The 20942-nt window shown below is 44.2% G+C and overlaps 1 protein-coding gene across 1 annotated transcript in view; it reads left to right on the top strand.

The window, feature by feature from the left end:
- The first annotated feature begins 512 nt into the window (after positions 1–512).
- SUDS3 (SDS3 homolog, SIN3A corepressor complex component) overlaps positions 513–20942 on the top strand; it is a 35557-nt gene continuing 15127 nt past the window's right edge. The window contains exons 1-6 of the mRNA XM_006096561.3: positions 513–1278; positions 3403–3472; positions 6639–6694; positions 7653–7724; positions 11096–11115; positions 12350–12506. Coding sequence (XP_006096623.2) covers positions 894–1278; positions 3403–3472; positions 6639–6694; positions 7653–7724; positions 11096–11115; positions 12350–12506 — 760 coding nt within the window. The 5' untranslated portion in view covers positions 513–893. The remainder of the gene's footprint in view (positions 1279–3402; positions 3473–6638; positions 6695–7652; positions 7725–11095; positions 11116–12349; positions 12507–20942) is intronic.

Raw genomic sequence — 20942 nt, 5'->3', positions numbered from 1 at the left:
ATCTCTGCGCCTTTGTCCTTATTCCTTTTCTTGCTACAGACAACTAGAGAAGGGAGATCGTAATCTGTCCCTTAAACAAAGCTTGTAACACTGTGTCCCCTTCTACGCAGAGGGAATCACACAAATCAGTTTGTGCATTGAGTTCGCTCTCTTGTTTTCTGTTTCCACAGAGCACCTTCCTTCAGTTAGCCTAATTAACCTCCTGTAGGCAAATGTGGCAGTTGAGAGCTGGTCAGCAAGTCATTAGATTAGGGAGAACCACCCTAAAAAAACCAATATTCTAAGAAAATGAGGCATTTGTATTCTCCAGGGCCTGGCTCTGAGTCTAAACAAGGCAGACTGGACGCTATCATTTTTATAGGCAAGTGGCAGCTCTTTTCTCGTCTGTAAAATCGGGATAACATCTTATCGAGTAAACCTATACAAACAGAAAGGACTCCCAGAGTTTGGGAAACTATCCTTTTGTTCACTCCAGAATGGAATACCAGCATCCTTGTCTTTATTTTAGTTCTCAATAAAGTTTCAATTAGCCCGGGAGGAACCAGGCACCTTTTCTTCGGGACTCTAGATATTTAGGCATGATGTCGTTCACCTGCTTAAAGAAGAGATAGACCACCTCCACCTGCAAAAGCCCTTCAAACCCTCTGCCTCTCACGTCGCTAAGGATCCCCACTTTGGCTCTGGCCCCAGGCGCCGCCTGGCGGCTGTTTCCGGAAGTCGCCTCTGGGCTTCGGGGTCCTGGCCGAGATGAGGCCTGCCCATGGGTTTGCCTGGAGAGCCTCTGTCTCCGCCCCTAGCCGCCAGCTGCTAGCCGTGGAGGATTTTAAGGCGGCGATGAAGGGGCTGGGGTTAAGGCGAAGGAGGCGTCCGGCGACCTCTCCATTCCCTGAAGGATGGCGGAGTCAGGCGATCCTTGGGCAGCTGGCGACCCGGAAGTTGCCACCGGAGCGAGGTCCCCGTTGCCGAGCGCGGGCGCGAGGGGCCGGGCTTCCCGGAGACGGGGAAGAGGTCGCTGCGCCTCCCGCTCCTCAAGTTTTCCGATCCTTCGGTCACTGCTTCTCGGGCTTCGCGTTCGCCGGGCGGGTGGCCGCCGTCCCCGGGTGGCACGCTCAGCTGTTGTCAGAGGCGACATGAGTGCTGCGGGGCTGTTGGCTCCGGCCCCGGCCCCGGCCCCGACTGGAACGCCGCCGGCGCCGGAGTATTACCCCGAGGAGGACGAGGAGCTGGAGAGCGCGGAGGACGACGAGCGCAGCTGCCGGGGCCGCGAGTCGGACGAAGGCGCGTCCTTTAGGGCGCCGGGCGGCGCGGGGACGGGGGGGACTTGCGTGGGCAGGGAGGGGGCCTCGGGGAGAGGGGCGGCCCGACCCGCGGGCTCGGGGCAGCCGGCAGGACCGCGGCGCCGGGAAGTTACCCCACCTGTTCAGGGCGCGGGACGCTCTGGGGACCTGGTGCCCGACAGTCGCGGGAAGAAGGGACTTAGGGGACGGTTGTCACAGCTGGAGTCCCTTTAAGGTTCCGCCCCTCGTTCCCCTACATCCTCGGGCTGCACCTCCGGTCTCCACCGGTTGGAATGAGAAAGCCTCCCATTGAGTGCCCCTCCCGCTTAGTTCCTTGGAGGAGCAGAGCGTTTGGCCTCCTCGGTCCCTCCCCCGCCCCCACCCTCCGCCCGGGGGGTGCTGCTTTGGTCAGACTTAGTTTGGGCAGCGCCAGTGCAGTTCAGGTTGGTTAGAGAAGCATGGGGCCTGGCATCAGTAATCAGCGGTTCTCAACCAGTGGGTCGCGACCCTTTCACAGGGGTCGCCTAAGACCATCAGAAAACACATATGTAATTACATATTGTTTTTGTGATTAATCACTATGCTTTAATTATGTTCAATTTGTAACAATGAAATTGGGGGGTCACCACAACATGAGGAACTGTATTAAAGGGTCGCGGCATTAGGAAGGTTGAGAACCACTGAGTTAGATGGAGGTCTGACTTTGGCTCACTCGGCCCAGCTTTTGACCCTAGACAACTCGCTTAAGCTTAGGAGCCCCAACTGCCCCAGCAGATGGGGTTTCCTAGGGAAGGTGCGAGGGGGGAGTGAGGCAGTCAGTAAAGTGCTGAACTGGCACTTTAAAGCCTGGTCCTCGGGAAATACTCAGGTTTTTTGGTTGTTTTTTTCATCTCGGGGGGAACGGACACAGGTGGGGAAGGAAGGGATTTGGGTTGGCCTCATGGGGCCCAGGTGTTGTGTTTTTAAGTTCCATGCTGTTTGCATCGTCGTGACTGCCTCTCAAGCAAGGCTTGCTTTTCAAACTGGGTTTTACACTTTGGCAAGAGTGAGGAAAAGTTTTGGAGGGATTGAAGGAGCTGGCTGGAGGAGGAGGAAGGTGAAGAAACAAAAAGCAAGGGAGAAGAGAAGGGGGGATGGAGACCAATATCTGGGTGGAGTATTCTGGCGCAAAAGAGGGCTGTGGCGCAGAAGGTGGAGCCGCTGTCTGGAATGAGGGGTAGGTGTTATGCATCGCGGTCCCCCAAGTGCCAAGCACTGCGGCCGGCACAGGACGGGGGCTCAGTGACACCTCTTGACTGAAGGAGGACAGTTTGTAGTGTTGGACCTGTAACAGCCTTTAAGAAGGCAGCTGCATGTGCAGATACAAAGTTGAAGGAACTAATTGCATTTGGTTAAACCACATTTGAAGACAAAGCTTAACCAGGGATTGTGAATGGGAATCACTTGTCACTTGTACTGCTTTTCATGCTCACCAGGGGGAGCAATGAAGCAAAAAATGATTTTTCCCTCCTTAAGTAGGGCTGCTGAAATTATGTAGACACCCCTGCCATTTGCTTATTCTAAGAACAGTGTTTAAAACGTTCTGAAACTTTCCGTGTGATCATCTTGTCTCCTTTTAGTTGTAACTTTAAAAGTATTTCAGTTATTAGAGTTCAGCTCCTTGAGTCTGATTCTACTTTGTACGTACGTGACGTAAAATCTGTTAAGGGTTCAAACTGGGCATATACCGGAAGAGAATGTACGTATTAGGGTGTCTTGGAGTAGGGACCAGGGCTTGCCTGCCTGTAGTTTTCCAGTCTTACACCCGCATCTCCTTTTCCTGAGCGGCCAGTGTTCTGCAGAAGCAGCAGCCTTGACCACGGCTGCCTGTGTCTGATGCACCTTGTTCTCTAGCTGCACTTGAGAGAAAAGCAAGCTCTTTGTGTAAATCTGACTGTTTAGAAGTTGGAAATGGCATATTCTTTTCTGAAGTAACTGTAACATATTTTTTATTGATGGCTTCACTCAGGTCTGCATTGACTAGAATTCATTTAAAAGAAAAACTACTAGAAATTTACTAAGTGTGTCAGGTGATATCAACTCTATAAATGATTTTAACAAACCCTTCTTCCTTGATTTTACGTAGACACTGAGGATGCTAGCGAAACTGACCTGGCAAAGCATGATGAAGAAGACTATGTAGAAATGAAGGAACAGTGAGTATGAATTTTAGATTTCTATCTGGAATATAGAATTAGCAAGGAAATCTCTATAGTGACCTTGTGTGTGTGGCTTTAACCATATGTGTGCAATTTGCCCCATTTAAATTTGTCACATTTAATCAGTCTTCCTGTTATAAGAATCTTTTGAAGATATGCTAGAAAGAACCTTGAGGGAATGATCCCTGGGTAATATGGTCATATACAGTGGGGCCTTGACTTACGAGTTTAATTCGTTCTGAGACCGAGCTCGTTAACTCAAATTACTCTATCAACTCAATGCAAAAAATTGGCCGAGAGACAGCTGGTATCTGGTATCTCAAAAAACTCATTAGTCGGGACACTCGTAAGTCAAGGCCCCACTGTACTAGTAATTGGAGAGAACCATTCCCCACTTTTTTTTTAAAGATGTGAAAAGCATTAGAGAGGGTAAATGATGTTTCACAGCTACTGGGTTCTCAGATTGGCATGACCCCAGCAAGTATTAGCTAGATCAGCCGTCGCCAACCGTTGGTCCGCAGACCACTGGTGGTCTGTGAGGTCTGAAAGGTTGTCGACTACTGAGCTACATAGTATGTTAGATTCCAGAGAGTTCAGGGAGACCAGGATTGGAGAGCAGGACTTTTTTACTCCAATGCTTTTCCCCTTACCACACGATCTCACCCTATCCCTCTTCTCATTATCTTTAACAGAGCCACAACTAAGTATGCCCAGAGAAACTAAAACCACTCACTTTTATCATAAACGCAGATGCAAGACATTATAAAAAAATATACCGATAAGTGTTTGTTGAATGTATTTTGAGGCTCTTGATTTGACTTTTTAAAATCTATCAACTAGGCGGTCCACATTTCCTTTCCTTATAGATCTTATTTGCAGAAGTTTTGTGATCATCCTCTGGATTCTGTCATCTTTTCCAATCATTGGAACCCAAAGGGATAATTCAATTAAAATTTAACCAGTATGACTGAATAAAGAAAGATTATGTCATGTGATTTTTCTCATAGCTTCATCCCTGAAACTGCTTGTTTTTTTTAAAAAAATTATTTTTAGTCTCTTCAGGCTTTTTAATGATTTACCTTGGCCCATTTGAAATGTATTCTCACATACCTGTTCTTTTCTGGAATCTGAATTTTTTGTTGTAATTTACTTCTTCAGTCCTATATAATAAAGGCTAATATGCAAATTGACTGAATGATGGAACACAGGTCGCTATGACATGCACTGATCACCCGGGGGCAGACGCTCAATGCAGGAGCTGCCCCCGGGTGGTCAGTGTGTGGGAGCACTGCTCAGCCAGAAGCCATGAGCCGGGCTCATGGCTGGCGAGCACAGCAGCAGGTGGTGGGAGTCTCTTCCATCTCTGCAGCAGCGCTAAGGCTGTCCAACTGATGGCTTAGGCCCACTCCCCCCGGCCTAAACCGGCAGTCGGACATCCCCCATGGGCTCCCAGACTGCAAGAGGGTGCAGGCCAGGCTGAGGGCCCCCCTACCCCCGAGTGCACGAAATTTGTGCACCAGGCCTCTAGTGTGTTAATACTCCCTTTCAGAGACAGACTGAGAATTCAAAGTCGTTTTCTGTACACTCAATGTGGTAGAAAATTTAATACACTAGGTTCCATATCCTTACTTGTGTGTAGTTTACACACCCATTTCCTCCTGTACTTGACATGTTTAAACATTCTTTAGAGACAGTCTTTTAATTGAATGTGCTCCTTAATATTTGATGATATAGAAATGATTGTGATTACAATAGAATGCCTTGTATGATTCAAGGTGAGCATTGAGAGTGAATTTTCCTAAAAGAATCAGACATTCTGAGTAATTCTTAGATTCTACCTACTTCTTCCTCATCCTATAGATAGTTGGGGTGTATTTGCAGCCTTTACTTGATTAACCCAGAGGCTGTTGTGCCTATTACCTGTTGGAGAGTAGTCTTTTTGTTTTTTCAGGTTGCCAATCCTGTTGTTGAATTTGGGGGTGTTTTTTCAGGTAGAGGCAAAAATATTGCTGAAATGAGATTTATAAGTGGAATCTAGCATTCATACAGACTTGCCAGAGTGGATAATTGCCTATAATCCATTCAGTATGAGGGGGGAAAAAATAGCACACTGCATTCTTTTGCTTTGTGTGTGCTATGTGTTCTTATCTAGCTGGGGCTGCAAATAAATCATGGATTTTAACATGTTAAGCGCCAACCCTGTTTTCTCTTCCTTTCCATTTAGCCCGCGATATATGACTTCACCAATATGCTGGCGGCACCAGTGACTGACTGGTCCGGACTGAAAGTATAGTGTCAGTCACCGGTGACTGACATGGCGCTTAACGTGTTAACATTTGTTACTGAGTTACTATTATTTCTCTGATCCTAAAAAGTAGTGCTTTTAAAAATGATATGAAGATTTATTAACTTAGTGCTTACATGGCTATATAATAAAAGCCTAACCGACTGTTATGGCAGAAGGACCGAATAACCAGTCGCTATGATGCACACTGACCACTGGAGGGCAGACGCTCAACACAGGAACTGCCCCCTGGTGATCAGTACACTCCCATAGGGAGTGCTGCTCATCCAGAAGCCGGGCTCACGGCTGACGAGCACAGCAGTGGTGGCAGGAGCCTCTCCTGCCTCCAGGGCAGTGCATCTCCTGCCTCCAGGGCAGTGCAAAGGAGGCAGCGAGCCTAGCGGTAAGGAGCGAGGGGTCTCGGACTGCGAGAGGGTGCAGGCATAATCTTACTCCTTTGGAACTTATAATCTAATTGTAGAGTTGATATAAGAGCTGAATTTAATGCCTTTCCTATATTGGGGTGTGTGTGTGTTATTTATGCTTGTAAGTCTAGAAGAGAATGGCCTCACTTTTTCAAATTTTTTTGTATGTTCTTGCCTTACTATCATTGTCACTTATTAAAATCTGCGTGTCCTTACAGATTTTAGACTGATTCTCTAAAGTTGGGATAACAGGAGGATCTACAAAATAGGGATAGGATTTAAGAACACAGAATCCTGTCCCTTTCTGGTCCCTTTAGCTGCTGGTACATTTTAAATCAGCTAAGGGACCCCGATGAGATTCCTATAATAACCCAGGTAATTCCTGTGTGTAGATTATTCTGGAATAGAGCACTGAATGTTTTTGTCTTTCATTGTGGCTTTCCTTTCTTTACAGGATGTATCAGGATAAACTAGCTTCTCTCAAGAGACAGTTACAACAGTTGCAGGAAGGTTGGTGTGTGATTTAATCTTTCATTTCTAAATATACTTCTTAATATTAAAAACCTTTGAAATCTGTGTATTTCACTTCTCTGTCGGAGTGATTTAAAATTTGGCTGTCTTTTATACATTTTTCTATCTTCTCAGTAAAGTGCAGTCTTCAAACACAGTAAATGTATTCATTCAACAAACAGTTGAAATCTCACTAAGGCCTTCTGTAGGGCATGAACTGAAGATCACACTGCCTACAGCTAGACATTTTGTAGGAGAGATGTTCTTTCCAGAAAATAAATAAAATTGTATTATTCTTTATAAACTAAATGCTAATGAACTATGGATTTACTTACTGTGTTTTCTCGTTATGATTAGGAAACACTTCCCATATTAATTGGGACCCTCATAACGAGCAGCTTCTGAGAAAAGCAATGAAATGAGTAGAGATTTGGTGGGAATCTAAACCTGAGCTGTTCAGTATTATCACTAGCCACATGTGGCTATTTACATTTAATTAAATAAAATTAATAATTCAGTTCCCCAGTTGGATTAGCCACATTTCATGTGCTTAGTAGCTACATGTGACTATTGGCTACCAGTGTGATAGGACATTTCCATCATTGCAGAGAAAGTTCTAGGTGGCATTGATCTAGACCTAATCTTATTGCAGGAGAATTAAGTCTTTCCTGGAAAGGAAAGCCCGCTGATTCAAATTGAAGCAGCAAGTGATCAGAATCCCTGGAGGTTGCCAGCACTTTTCTGTAACTCCTCACTTGCTAGAGAGTCTCAGTTCACTGTGTTGGGGTGATTTCTGCTGTGTCTTCCTTGAGAGCCAGAGTCCAGTTAGCTCTGTGTGTGCCTTTTCTTGGTTTGAGTTTCATTCTGATGTTACTAAGGCAGTTACTGTTAGTGCTAGAAAACAATTTTAGGAACCAAAATGGAGAGTAATTTTTTATTTTCTAAATCTCCAAATCAGGTACGTTACAGGAGTATCAGAAGAGGTTGAAAAAACTAGATCAGCAGTACAAAGAGAGGATACGAAATGCAGGTAAGACACTATCTTAAATGGAACTATATCATCTTCAAATTTTCTTCCTTTTGCTGATCATCACTGTAATGTGGCCATATGAGCTTTGCTTCAAAATATATCTCAAATATCTCATTGAAGGGAGAGTTTTAGGGAAGAGACTTCAAAGGTGCAGTTACATAAAATGGGTTCATCCTTTCTCAAGGATCATAGTTGAGGTTGTTAGTGGTGGCTCCTTGCAGTCAGGAGCCATATCCTGATGACTGTATCTAATGACTATATCTCCATTGTCCCAGCATCCCTCACGCCTATATCCCCCCTGTTACCCGAAGAATCACACATTCTTTCTTGGGTCTGCATAGCTGGCTTTATGGACGTTCAGAGGAGCTTACAGGGAAAAGGATTGTAGGTTGTTTAACTCCTATTTTGAGTTTGCTGCTTCTAGTATTCTGTGCTCTGGGAGGAAAGAGTGTCCTCTTGTTTTTCTCTCTCAAGTATTATAAACATTTAGAGGAAAAGAATATGTTTTTGGTCTGTCATACACAGTAAATGTATTCATTCAACACATTCAACAAACAGTTGTTGAGCATCTGCTACATTTAAGTTCTGTGAGCAATATAAATAGTGTAAGACATTGTCCTTGACTTAAGGAAACTCACTGTTTCATTGACAAAAGATATCCAAAAGTGTAAATGAAGGATTGTCCTTGACTTAAGGAAACTCACTGTTTCATTGACAAAAGATATTAAAGTGTGTAAATACAGATTGCTATGTTTACAGGAAATCTTTAAAAATATATTTTTAAAGATATATCTTTAAAGATATATTTTTAAAATATGTCTTTAAAAATATATTTTTAAAATATATCTTTAAAAATATATTTTTATTAATATATCTTTAAAGATATATTTTTAAAATATATCTTTAAAAATATATTTTTATTGACTTCAGACAGGAAGGGAGAAGGAGGAGACAGAAACATCAATGATGAGAAAGAATCATTGATCAGCTGCCTTCTGCACGCCCCCTACTGGGGATTGAACCTGCAATCTGGGCATGTGCCCTGTCCCAGAATGAAACCCTTACCTCTTGGTTCATAGGTCGACACTCAACCACTGAGCCACACGGGTGGGCTGTGTTAAATTTTGAAACTTCTCATCAGCCAGCATTTTGAGTGCAGCATGGTATTTGTTTCTGCAGTGGTAAAAGTGATGTTGGGTTCTAAAATGAGGTCTAGGTGCTGTCCTCTTTCTTTCCGAACCAGTGTCTTCCCAGCTTTCTGTTGATGGAACCCTTCCTTCTCTCCGTCAGTGAGTAGATGTTCAGTGGACACCAACAGATGGAAAAGGAGCTGAAGGCTGGGACAATGGAGATATAGTCATTAGACCTCTGCCTATCTACAGCCCTCCTGCCCCTATGATTACCCCACACCCCTTCCACTCTGAGTTCCTGAGGCATCTCCTTGGGATATCTTTAAAAATCTCAGTCCTCCTGGAGTTCCCTTTTAGCAGGGAAAGGAGGTGTTGCCGTGGAGACTGAGGTCCTTAGTCTAGGTCTTCCATCACTTTAGGTCCTGTGCCTTTAAGCAGGTATTTGCTCTTGGAGCCTTAGTTTCCCCATCGTAGAGGGGAACCTGCCTCACGGAATTGGTTCAAGATATAAGTAAAGAAAGAAAATTGCTGTGAGCAACCTTTCTTAAGCTAGAACTGCAGGGTGAGCATTGAGTTGTTTTTCTTACTTCCACTCTCAATTCTGTCCTCACATGATCTTTCCTAAACATCCTCCCACCCCCATAAAAATGCGGAAGAGCCCCTAAATTAGTCATGGCTTGAGCTTTATTTTTTTTTTAAATATATTTTATTGATTTTTTACAGAGAGGAAGGGAAAGGGATAGAGAGCCAGAAACATCAATGAGAGAGAAACACTGATCAGCTGCCTCCTGCACGCCCCCCACTGGGGATGTGCCCGCAACCAAGGTACATGCCCTTGACCGGAATCGAACCCGGGACCCTTGAGTCCGCAGGCCGACGCTCTATCCACTGAGCCAAACCGGTTCTGGCATGGCTTGAGCTTTAAAAAGCACATTCCGTGCAGAGATAATCCACCTGCTTTAGTTGTGTGTGTTGTCTGGCTGCTTTAAAACTGCCACCAACTCTAAGTGCTAATTGTCAGTTTGACTTGTTGGTGCAGGCATAACTTCTCAGAATGGCACAGACCTCAGATGTCTGGCCTGTTCATGAGTGGATCAAGTATGAAGCAGTCAGGAGTAAGCATGTTGGACTGGCTGTGTTCTTGTGCGCAGGGATTTCCAGTGATCAGGGCTTTGGGCCGAGGTTAGAAAATAATGAGTGCTTGTCCCTCTGCTCAGTTAATTTTTCTCATTCAACAACTGTTATTTGACAATTAGATTCGTAATCTGGAGTCCCTGAAACTCAAAACCTTGGACATATGTGTGACTATGCATATGTGATAGTTTTTATGGGGGAATAGCGCCATAGGATTGATCAGATTTGCAAAGGAGACTGTGGGGAAATGTGAACAGCACCCCCTGGAGCGGTGATCTGCCAACAATCTTTGTGGATCTTGTGCAGCAACTCCAGTGTCACCCAGGAAAGATTACAAGTCAGGGACCTATTTTGTTCCAAGCTCTGCGTTTTGCAGAGGGCTTTTCAATCTAGTGGTGGGGAAGCCGCTGGATTAACAGTTGCTAATCTCCTGGCACACAGAGGGTGCTAAATAAGCTGTTGAATACGGTGGGTAGATACCTTCAGGTGTCTGAGAGGGGGTTGATGAGTGAAGGGGCCTCAGGAAAGGCCTGTTGGAGGAGGCTGCATTAGATCTGACACTTGGAAGTGACACTTGGAAGAGGGCATTGCTGGTGGAGGCATGGCTGTGAACAGAGGCTTGGTGGCCTGGGAGCAAAGCCCAGGAGGGCGCAAACCTCTGCCTTCTAAGTTTTTGGGGATTGTCCTTCCTTACCACATAGAGCCCGTCACACAATACTTTACAAACATCAATGCTGACTCTTTCTGGAGTAAGTGCATTGCTTCTTCCTGCCCCATCCTGCCCTGTGGGACTGTTGGAGGATATGTACTGAGAGAAAGAAGGGATCACTTTTATTTTTATTTTGTCGAGGTTGTTTGGTGCCTACTGCTTGTTTTTGCCCTTGGACAGAACTGCCAGAGCTGATGCTGTCAGGGCCAACTTTTAAGTAGACACAGTGCTTCTTGCATCCTTCCCCTTCATGTATATCCGCACTTTACTGATGAAAACATTTGCTCTGTGTAATCGTGCTTTCAGAAAGCAATTACTGCTCCTAAATGAATCCTAACATACTGTCTAGAAAGGTGACACAGCCTAGCGAATCTAATTGCACATTTTATCTCTTTCAGAACTCTTCCTGCAGCTGGAAGTAAGTACCATGGATCTTCTGGGTTTGCAAGCTCTTTCTCAGATTGGAGTCTTGCTCTCCCAACTGGTGGCCTTTCCTTCTATCACCAAATAGATAGTTGGGAAGCCTCCAGCTGGAACCCTTTGTCTCTGTTCTGTTTGACAAAAGGACATGTGGTCTCAATTCAGAAATTCCTTCTATTCATTTGTTTGTTGGGCAGCCTCTGCTTGTCACGGGACTAGGGGAAACTCACCCCTGAGGGCTTTCTTGTTGACTTTGATCTCACATTAAAGCTATTTCCCTGGGAGTATGTCTGAATTATAATGGTCTAATAATTTGTTGTATTGGTCCTCGAAGGAGCCCAGTTTCTGAATTGGCTCAATAGTTCAGTTCTATAGCTGAGACTCTGGGTTAGCAGGGAAGACGGATTAAAACTTTTATTTAGCAGACATGTAGTGCTGGTCTGTGTGAGGCCAGGGATGAGGGCTGCCTTAAACTTGAACAATGTACTGCTCCCAGGGTGCCTTGTGGGGGGGGGGGGGGGGGGCGGGGCAGAGTAGGGGTGTGAGTTTATCAGAGCCACACATGAGTGTGAGAAGGTCATGGTTTAACAGAGCCACATTGGAAACCATTTTCGTACTCAAGTCAGTGCAGCCTGAAGGATCACATGATCCATAGCCACTGCCCACCATAAGCCATAAGCCCCCTGGTGAGATTTAGAAAACGGATGTTTATGCAGTTTTATTTAGTATAATTTCAGTGTTTAGTACCTTGGGATTCAGACACCTAGTAAATGGTCTACTCTAGTTGATCTTTATCTTACTGTAAATATCAAAACATACAGTAACTCCTGCTATCTTGACTTAGTTTATTTTGAATGTAGATATTTCATCTGGAATGTACTGTTTTCCTTTGAAATTCTGTCCTTAAAGCATTTATTTACTTTCATTGAGGGATTAATGTTCTATTTTAACACACACCATAAAATATAAGATGTAGAAGAGAGGAAATACCTGAGTAGCAAGTGGTGTATACTCATGAAAACAAGCAGAAGTTGGTTTAAGTTTACCCATTCATTGGAAAACTGGCTTCCAGAGACCTCCATTACTGCAGGTGTATGTGTGTGAGAGTCCAAATATTTCTCCTCTTTCTAGTAAAGGTATTTTCTTTGCTCTTGAAGTTTTTGCCAGACTTCAAGGTGGAGCCCTGGCTGCCAGAGCTATGTACCCCTATTCTGTGTTTCTCTTTTGCTCAGACTGAACAAGTGGAAAGAAATTACATTAAAGAAAAGAAGGCAGCAGTAAAAGAATTTGAAGATAAAAAGGTTGAACTGAAAGAGAACCTGATTGCTGAGCTAGAAGAAAAGAAGAAGATGATTGAAAATGAAAAGCTAACCATGGAACTCACTGGAGGTATGAAAGCACCAGCAGGGTTTTAGGAGCCCTGAGGCAGAGGCTGGGGTGGATGGTGGAGGTATTCCAGTTAACACCTTCTGTCTGGTGTCTCAGTTCCTCATCAAAGCAGAGCAAGCTTAAAGGAGAGTGGGCTTTGACATGACAGGTCAGATTTCTAATTTCGTCTTTATTGGCTGTGTGACTTTAGTCAAGCCGCTTAACTTCTCTGAGCCTATTCCCCCCCAACCCCCATAAATGGGGCTCATTATACCCTATCTCTCATGATTATGGCTAGTACAGTGCCATAAACATAAATGTTCAGTGAACTGCAGCCTCTACTTTATTTAATTAATTAATTAATTAATTTTTAATTTTATTTATTTACTTTTAAATAAATCTTTATTGTTCAGATTATTACAGGTGTTCCTCTTTTTTCTCCCCATAGCTACCTTCCACCCGGTTCCCACCCCACCCCATGCCATTACTCCCCCCCCACTGTACTCGTCCGTAAGTGTAAGATTTTTGTCCAATATCTTCCTGCAACCCCCACATCCTCTTCCCCCCAAGAATTGTCAGTCCACTCCCTTTCTAATGCCCCTGATTCTATTATATTTACTAGTTTATTCTGTTCATCAGATTTTTTATTGATTTTTAGATTCACTTGTTGATAGATATGTATTTGTTGTTACTTTGTTGTTCATAGTTTTTATCTTTAGCTTTGTCTTCTTCTTCCTCTTCTTAAAGAATACCCTTCAGCATTTCATATAATACTGGTTTGGTGGTGATGAACTCCTTTAGCTTTTCCTTATCTGTGAAGCTCTTTATCTGACCTTCAATTCTAAATGATAGCTTTGCTGGGTAGAGTAATCTTGGTTGTAGGTTCTTGCTATTCATCACTTTGAATATTTCTTGCCACTCCCTTCTGGCCTGCATAGTTTCTGTTGAGAAATCAGTTGACAGTCGTATGGGTACTCCCTTGTAGGTAACTAACTGTTTTTCTCTTGCTGCTTTTAAGATTCTCTCTTTGTCTTTTGCCCTTGGCATTTTAATTATGATGTGTCTTGGTGTGGTCCTCTTTGGATTCCTCTTGTTTGGGGTTCTCTGTGCTTCCTGGACTTGTAAGTCTATTTCTTTCACCAGGTAGGGGAAGTTTTCTGTCATTATTTCTTCAAATAGGTTTTCAATATCTTGCTCTCTCTTCTTCTGGCACCCCATAATTCAGATGTTGGTACGCTTGAAGTTGTCTCAGAAGCTCCTTACACTATCTTCATATTTTTGGATTCTTCTTTTTGCTTTTCGGGTTGAGTGTTTTTTGCTTCTTTGTATTTCAGATCTTTGACTTGATTCTTTGGATCTTCTAGTCTGCTGTTGGATCTCTGTATATTGTTCTTTATTTCAGTCAGTGTATGCTTAATTTCTGCTTGGTCCTTTTTCATATCCTTGGGGGTCTCACTAAATTTCTCGGAGGTTTCTAGAAGATTCTTGAGTAACCTTATAACCATGGTTTTGAACTCTATATCTAGTAGTTTGCTTTCCTCCATTTCTTTCATTTGTGACATGTTTCTTTGTCTCCGTATTTTGGCTGCTTCCCTGTGTTAATAGAGTGGCCGTGTGTGCTAGGTGACCTATAGGGCCCAGTGGCTCAGCCTCCCCAATCACCTGAGGTGGACACTCTTGGTGCACCCCTTTGTGGGCTGTGTGCACAGTCTTGTTGTAGTTAACCCTTGATTGCTGTTGGTATCACTGGGAAGAATTGACCTCCAGGCCAATTGGCTGTGAGGACCAGCTTTGTCTACAATGGAAAAACTGCTGTGCTGGAGACACCCTTATGTGGCAGGACTTGCTTCAGTGGGGCTTTGGTGCTCACTGAGTCTGCCCCTTTAGTGTGTCGCTTATGGATGTGAAGAGTTGTAATCTGGTATGGTCTCACACTGACCACTGGGTACACTGGCTCTTGGATCTCCAAGGAGGTGCAAAGTCAGCCACTGCCTGAGGCCACCCAGCAGGAGCTACAGAGAGATCTGCAGATTCCTTCTCTTTGTTTGGGGTTTGGAAGTGCCCAGATGAGGCCCAGCTGTGAAGCAAGGCAGGCTGCTGCTGCTGGACCTTAGGCCTTCTTTTGGAAGCTTTGGAGCTCTCTGACCCGGCTGCAGTTTGTTAGGTTAGGCTGCAAAAGGATAGGCCATTCATATGCAAAAGCCACTGTGCACAGCTTAGGTGGGATTGTAAATTGGGTGGGGCGAGGTCTCAGGGAATCACCAGGGCAGAGCAAACAGCAATGGCTGCCAGTCAGCCCTGAACCGGGAAGGTTCCTGGCGTCTCCGTGTCCTGCGCCCCCATGCAGGAACAATGATTGCTGCGAGCACCTCTGAGAGAAAGCCGCCCTCATATTCCTGTCCTGATGCCAGACAGTCCAATTTCTCCCCGTATTAGTCTGGGTTCCCTGAGTCTCGCCCGGAACTGGAGTTCAGAGCAATCAGGAGCTTGTGTCTCCCTCCCGATTGAAAAAAAAACACAACAGCACCCAGTTACCAGCCTGTTTTGCACGCACCTCCCTACCTCTGCACCTCCTACCAGTCTCATTGCACTTTTTTCTTTCCTTCCAGTTGCAGAACTTCCACTCAGCCAGCCCTCCCGTGGTTCTGGATGATATCTATTCTGTCTTTTAGTTGTAGTTTTGATGTGGTTGTGAGAGGCAGCAAGTATAGGTGTTCACCTATGCTGCCATCTTGGTTCCCTCTCTACTTTATTTAATTCTTGGGTCAGCTGCCATTTGTGTCTTGGTTATGTTCACAGATTACTTACCTGAGTCCCTCTGAATTCCTTTCCTGTAAAGGTAATCAATTTACATTGACTCAGAGCCAGTCTCTCCTTGCCTTCTAGGATTTAGTAATCTGCATATGGAAACTCAGCAGGTATGAGGGAGAAGCAATATGGGCCAACTCTTCTGTTGCCATATGTAGTCTTATGAATCCTAGAAGGATACAGAGCAGGAATTAGTTATTTTGGCACTTAGCAAAATTTCCATCAGCAAATACCACAAGGAAAGTCAGTGGTAAGTTGGTCACTTGGTTATGTAAGTGGTATGCCTCTTCCCACCCCCAAATTTAACTTTCATAATCATATTCTGAAGGTACTAGAGCCCTGGCATGCCTGATTTTAGTAGGGGTCCGTAGCACATGCATTGTTTCTATGTAAGTCCTTGGGATTGACCTTGAAATGAAAAGTTACAGTTAAGAGCTGTGTTTCCCCATCTGTATTTTTGATGCTGTGAACTAATGACATAAATTGGCCTCCCAGTTGACATAAACTTCTAGCTCCAATTCCGTGAAACACCAATGAGAATGTGGTTGTGTCTAAAGAGGGAGTCTCACACTTGAAAAATGACTCCTCTGATAATTTCCTCATTGAGAGATGTGGCAAAAGGAGTGAATTCCTTGAAGACCTCTGAAAGCAACTCAGAAATGGTGTTTTGAGTGAGAATGGATGCTAAAATAGCACCATCTCATTTTTGTTACAATGCTTTTTTAATTAGACTATGAGCACTGCGGTACCTAGTTTGGTGCCAGCCTGCCTGCTTGTTTTCTGATCCACACACCATTTCTCTGATGGTGGATGTAGCTGGCATTGACGCCTCATCACTCTCTGTTAGAGCCACCAGATGTTTGGGAGCCTTCATTAGGCTAGTGGGAAATATTGTCCTTTATAGATGCTCCCTTTCCATCTGCAGGGAAGCATATCATCACCTTACCTGTGATTTGGCATCCAAATTATTGACAAGCGATAGACATTGTTTGGCCAGGCAGTTTTATAGCCAGAATCTTAATGGGGACAGGAGGTATCCTCAGTGACTTAAGGCCGAGTCTGCCAAGGTAGAAAAGACAAACATGAGGAAATCATTTGTAACTTAGTAAAATAAATAGATGACAGAAGTACTCAAAGCTAGCCATGGGCATTAAAGGTACCGATGTCCTTTCTCAAGCCATTTGGTACCCTTGGTATGGAGACACTGCCAAGGTAATGATGGAGTGTAGGAAGAAAAGGCACTGGAGCTAGAAGGATAATTAGCATTTCCACAGATGGTGCTGTTATGGTGTTGGATTAAAGGCCTGATTTCTTTCCTCTCACTGATTGACTTATTTCACCTTTGTGGATTGATGCCCAACACTAGGGTTGCCCAGCTCTGCCCAGAAAAGAGATTTCTTAAAATCTTCTTTTATGGTTCAACATGAAAATGTCTTGAAAAGCCCTAGCCAGTTTAGCTCAGTGGTTGGAGTGTCAGCCTGCGGACTGAAGGGTCCCAGGTTTGATTCTGGTCAAGGGCACATGGGCTCAATCCCCGTGTTGCGGGCTCAATCCCTAGTGGGGGGCGTGCAGGAGGCAACCGATCAAGGATTCTGTCTCATTGATGTTTCTATCTCTTTCTCCCTCTCTCTTCTTCTCTGAAATCAATAGAAATATATTTTTTTAAAAAAAGAAGAATAAAACATCCTGAAAAACGAAATGAAATAAGACTGATGAGAAGCTTAGTCCAAATAACCCATTGGAAATGGGTGGATCTAGTGACCTGCTTTGTCTGAACAGGATTTAAAGCGTTATAGACCTCCATGGGAATTAGGTTCTCTTCAAACCTCTAGTGTAGAACTTATGAGGACAGCTGGGTTGTGCATGTTGAAAGGTGTATTGTTGATAAAGAAACCTAGGGTAAGTTCTAGGTCAGTGCTCCCCCAATTTAAATGTGTATGAGTCACCTGGGGCCTCAATAAAATGCAGATTCTGGTTTGGGAGTGGAGCCCAATATCCTGCATTTCTAAACACCTCCCAGGGGTGCTGATGCTGCTGGTGGGACCACACCTTTAGCAGTGAGGTTATAGGTAGAATTGCCTGAGTGAGTTTTCTCTGCAGTTGAAGCCAAGGCTAGGTAACCCAAATACTTAGAATTTAATGAGCTTGAAAATGTGGGGAGCTTTATCATTTAATTCATTTTCCCTCTTCCTGTCTTTAGGACAGCTGCCTTTCCTCCATTCTTTCAACAGCCCACTAACTGCCACTTCATTTTCTTTTGTAAGTTCTTGCCTCACCAGGGGCATCCTCCAATCCTCAGGCCCCTCGGGTCCAAAACTCATGACCTTAGCTTCCTTCAGAAGATACTGGATCCATAGCTGGAGCCATGAGTAATTATTATATCAATATAGGAGCTCTGTTTCCTGAGTACTTACAATGAGCCAGGTATTATATAAAAATGATAGAGCTGCCTCTACAGGCTGATGGATATGGATGAATCCTGTCATGAACTTCTGTGGTGGGATTGTCTCATTTGACAAGGAGATGGTAGAACTTACCATGGAGGGTTGGTGTAAAGATGACGAAAGATAATGCCTAGTATTACGAGAGATAATGCCTTCAACGAGCAGCTGGTGCACAGAGTAAGGGGGGGTTGGGAGTTGTAACCTGATTCAGTTCCTGTTGCTCCTGTGACTTGACTTGCAAAATTAGGCTCAGAGAAATAGCCTTTTGCTCAAAGTTCCTCCAGTGAGATAGTGGTTAAGCCAGAATGTGTCTGACTCCAAGCCTGTTTTCTTAACTACCATATTATATGGACTCCCAGTATATACCATGGATTCATGTGGTACTAAGTAACTCATAAAATGAAACTAATAGCGAAGGTTTGTGTCCTCAAGGAGCTTGTGTTCTAATAGTTACCAGACTGACACGGTTTTCATGTCTTCCTCAGCGTGTGATGGTGTTGGGAGGTGGAGAGAGAGAGAGAGAGAGAGAGAGAGAGAGAGAGAAAGAGAAAATGCGCGAGCGCACCTAAATCAGTGGTTCTCAACCTTCCTAATGCTGCGACCCTTTAATATAGTTCCTCGTGTTGTGGTGACCCCCAATTTCATTGTTACAAATTGAACATAATTAAAGCATAGTGATCACAAAAACAATATGTAATTATATATGTGTTTTCCGATGGTCTTAGGTGACCCCTGTGAAAGGGTCGTTCGACCCCCAAAGGGGTCTCGACCCACAGGTTGAGAACCGCTGTCCTAAATGAAGATAAAGATTTGACAGGCTTATTTTTTCCCATTGTAAAACCTTGAAGGTATATGTGGTTGTATTGATATAGGAACAGGAAGTTTCACCCAACCTGTAACAGAAGAATTAGATTAAATTTTTGGATTTTTGAGTGATGTAATTATGATTTTCTGAGTATATTGGCCACGATTGGACTGGGTTGTTGTCAGATCTTCAGCTATACCTTTATTTCCTTACTTCCATCATGTATTGCCCACCCTCCCTACCCAGCAGACATGGCAGCCGAAAGATAAGGAACACTCGGCCCCTCTCTGTAGTGGACAGAACATGCCATGATGTTCATGAGCTAGGTGCTTTTTCTCTGGTGCTCTTTAAGGTGGAGTGAGCTCCTTTTACACCATTTTCTAGTTAGGTCTGCATGATGCAAAGCCTCTCAGTTGACAGCAAGTCTGTAACTTCTATTTCAACTGTTTGTGCCTTAACTTTTATTTATTTTTTGTTAATCCTCACCCGAGGATATTTTTCCCATTGATTTTTAGGGAGAGTGGAAGAGAGAGGGAAAGACAGAAAGAAACATTGATGTGAGAGAAACACATGGACTGGTTGCCTCCTGCACTCACCCTGACCAGGGCCGGGCCAGGGAGGAGCCTGTAACCAAGGTATGTGCCCTTGACCAGAATTAAACCTGGGACTCTTTGGTCTCAAGCTGACGCTCTATCCATTGAGCCAAACCGGCTAGGGCTGCACCTTGACTTTTATTTTTTATTTATTTATTTATTTATTTTTTTAATTAAATTTTTATTGTTCAGATTACATTTGTTACTCTCATTATGGCAGGCACTGTACTGAGAGGTTTACACGTATCATCTCACGTAATCCTCACACCACCAGTCTCATTGGTATTTCCATTTCATAGCTGAGCAACCTCAGGCATAGAGTGCTTCTGTAGCCTGCCTTAGGTCACACAGCCCCGGCAGGGATTCAGACCCATTGGCCACTAAGCCACCGGAGAATGGTGGCATCTCAGCATAGGCTAAGAGATTTCTTTTAGGGAGAAGCCCCCAAAGGTGCGTCTATGTTTATCCTTCCTTCTACCCCCACTTCCAAGTACCTTTTTATGAATATTCATTAGGTCTGTGTTTCTTACCACTTTACCTCCATTCCTTCTTGGGGGAAAAAATCAATACCCATTTCTGTTCTTAAGAGCAGCATGCAGAAATGTCATTTGACTTTGTGCGCGTGTTTATTATATACTCTTACGTCCCACAGTTTGTCGTCGTGGGAGGTCTACATTTGAATCCTGCAAGGCTGTCTTGGCTGCTCTGTTGATAGTGTGTGTTTTCAAGTTAACTGTGTCTCATCATCAGGCTGGGGTGGGGCAGATTCCATGCTGGGGTGGAATTTAAGCATCTGTTGGAGGGAAATGTCCCATACTTTTGGCACATGGCAGTAGAGATTTGTACAAATGCTCTGGTTACTGTCTGTGGAAGTGGTCATAGAGGGATGTTGTATAGATTACTGGGCAGAAAAGAGGAGGCTAGGCAGAGAGGACAGCGTGCAGTCTTGTAGGCAAAGAAGTAAGGTACCTTTGGGTAACAAAATAGCTGAAAGCTCACACACAGGGTTTGTGTGAATAAAGAAAAAGGGAAAAGACCAGAAATGAGGCATGGCTTTTATTCTGTAGAGAGTAAGGAGCCATTAAAATATTTGAGTGAGGTGCAAAACGATCTGATTTGTGTCGTAGGAAGATCACTCTGAGGGAGATGACATGATGAGGGGTTGGAGCTGAGAGGTAGTTAAAAGGCAGACTTGCTATTATCAGCTGGATTTGATACCTGGATTAAGGAAGACAAGTCATAAATGGCAGATTTTGTTTTGGCTTGGAAGAATGAGTAGATGCGATGCCCCTGAGACACAGGAGAAGCAGCAGCCTTGGGAGGTGAAACAAGAGGAAATGGGTTGGTTTGGAGCCTGGAGAGTGTATGGTGGTGTAGGCTATAGGTGGCCTTTCAGAAGGGTGGGTGGAGCTGGAGTTGATGGTCAGAGATTCCTTGGGAAAACAGGCTGAGACTGACTGGACTCCAGAGATCACAGTTTAAAAGGGGCAGGCCAGCGGAAAGGACCTCAGAGACACAGTCAGGAGAGGAGAGATTTGTGTGGCAGTGGCTGGGGAGGAGAGATTTTAAGGCGAGGAAGTCAGCAACCAGTATCAGACTTAGCAGAGAAAAGCCAAGAAGAATGAAAAGAGGCCTTTATTATGAGCCTTCATTGTATCATTCGTGATAGTCAAGTAGCTACAAAAGGTTATTAAATAAAATACAGAGTTCGTGTTTGTAAATGAAGATCTCATATAAAATTGTTGGCACCGAGGCCACTGGCCTCTAAAAGAGCCTTTTATACCAGTGAGCTTCAGTTCACCCACCC

Source organism: Myotis lucifugus, unplaced genomic scaffold, assembly GCF_000147115.1.
Source record: "Myotis lucifugus unplaced genomic scaffold, Myoluc2.0 scaffold_181, whole genome shotgun sequence".
In the NCBI taxonomy this organism is placed as follows: Eukaryota; Metazoa; Chordata; class Mammalia; order Chiroptera; family Vespertilionidae; genus Myotis; species Myotis lucifugus.
The sequence above is the reverse complement of the archived record's forward strand: the minus strand, read 5'-3'. Positions and strand labels throughout refer to the sequence as shown.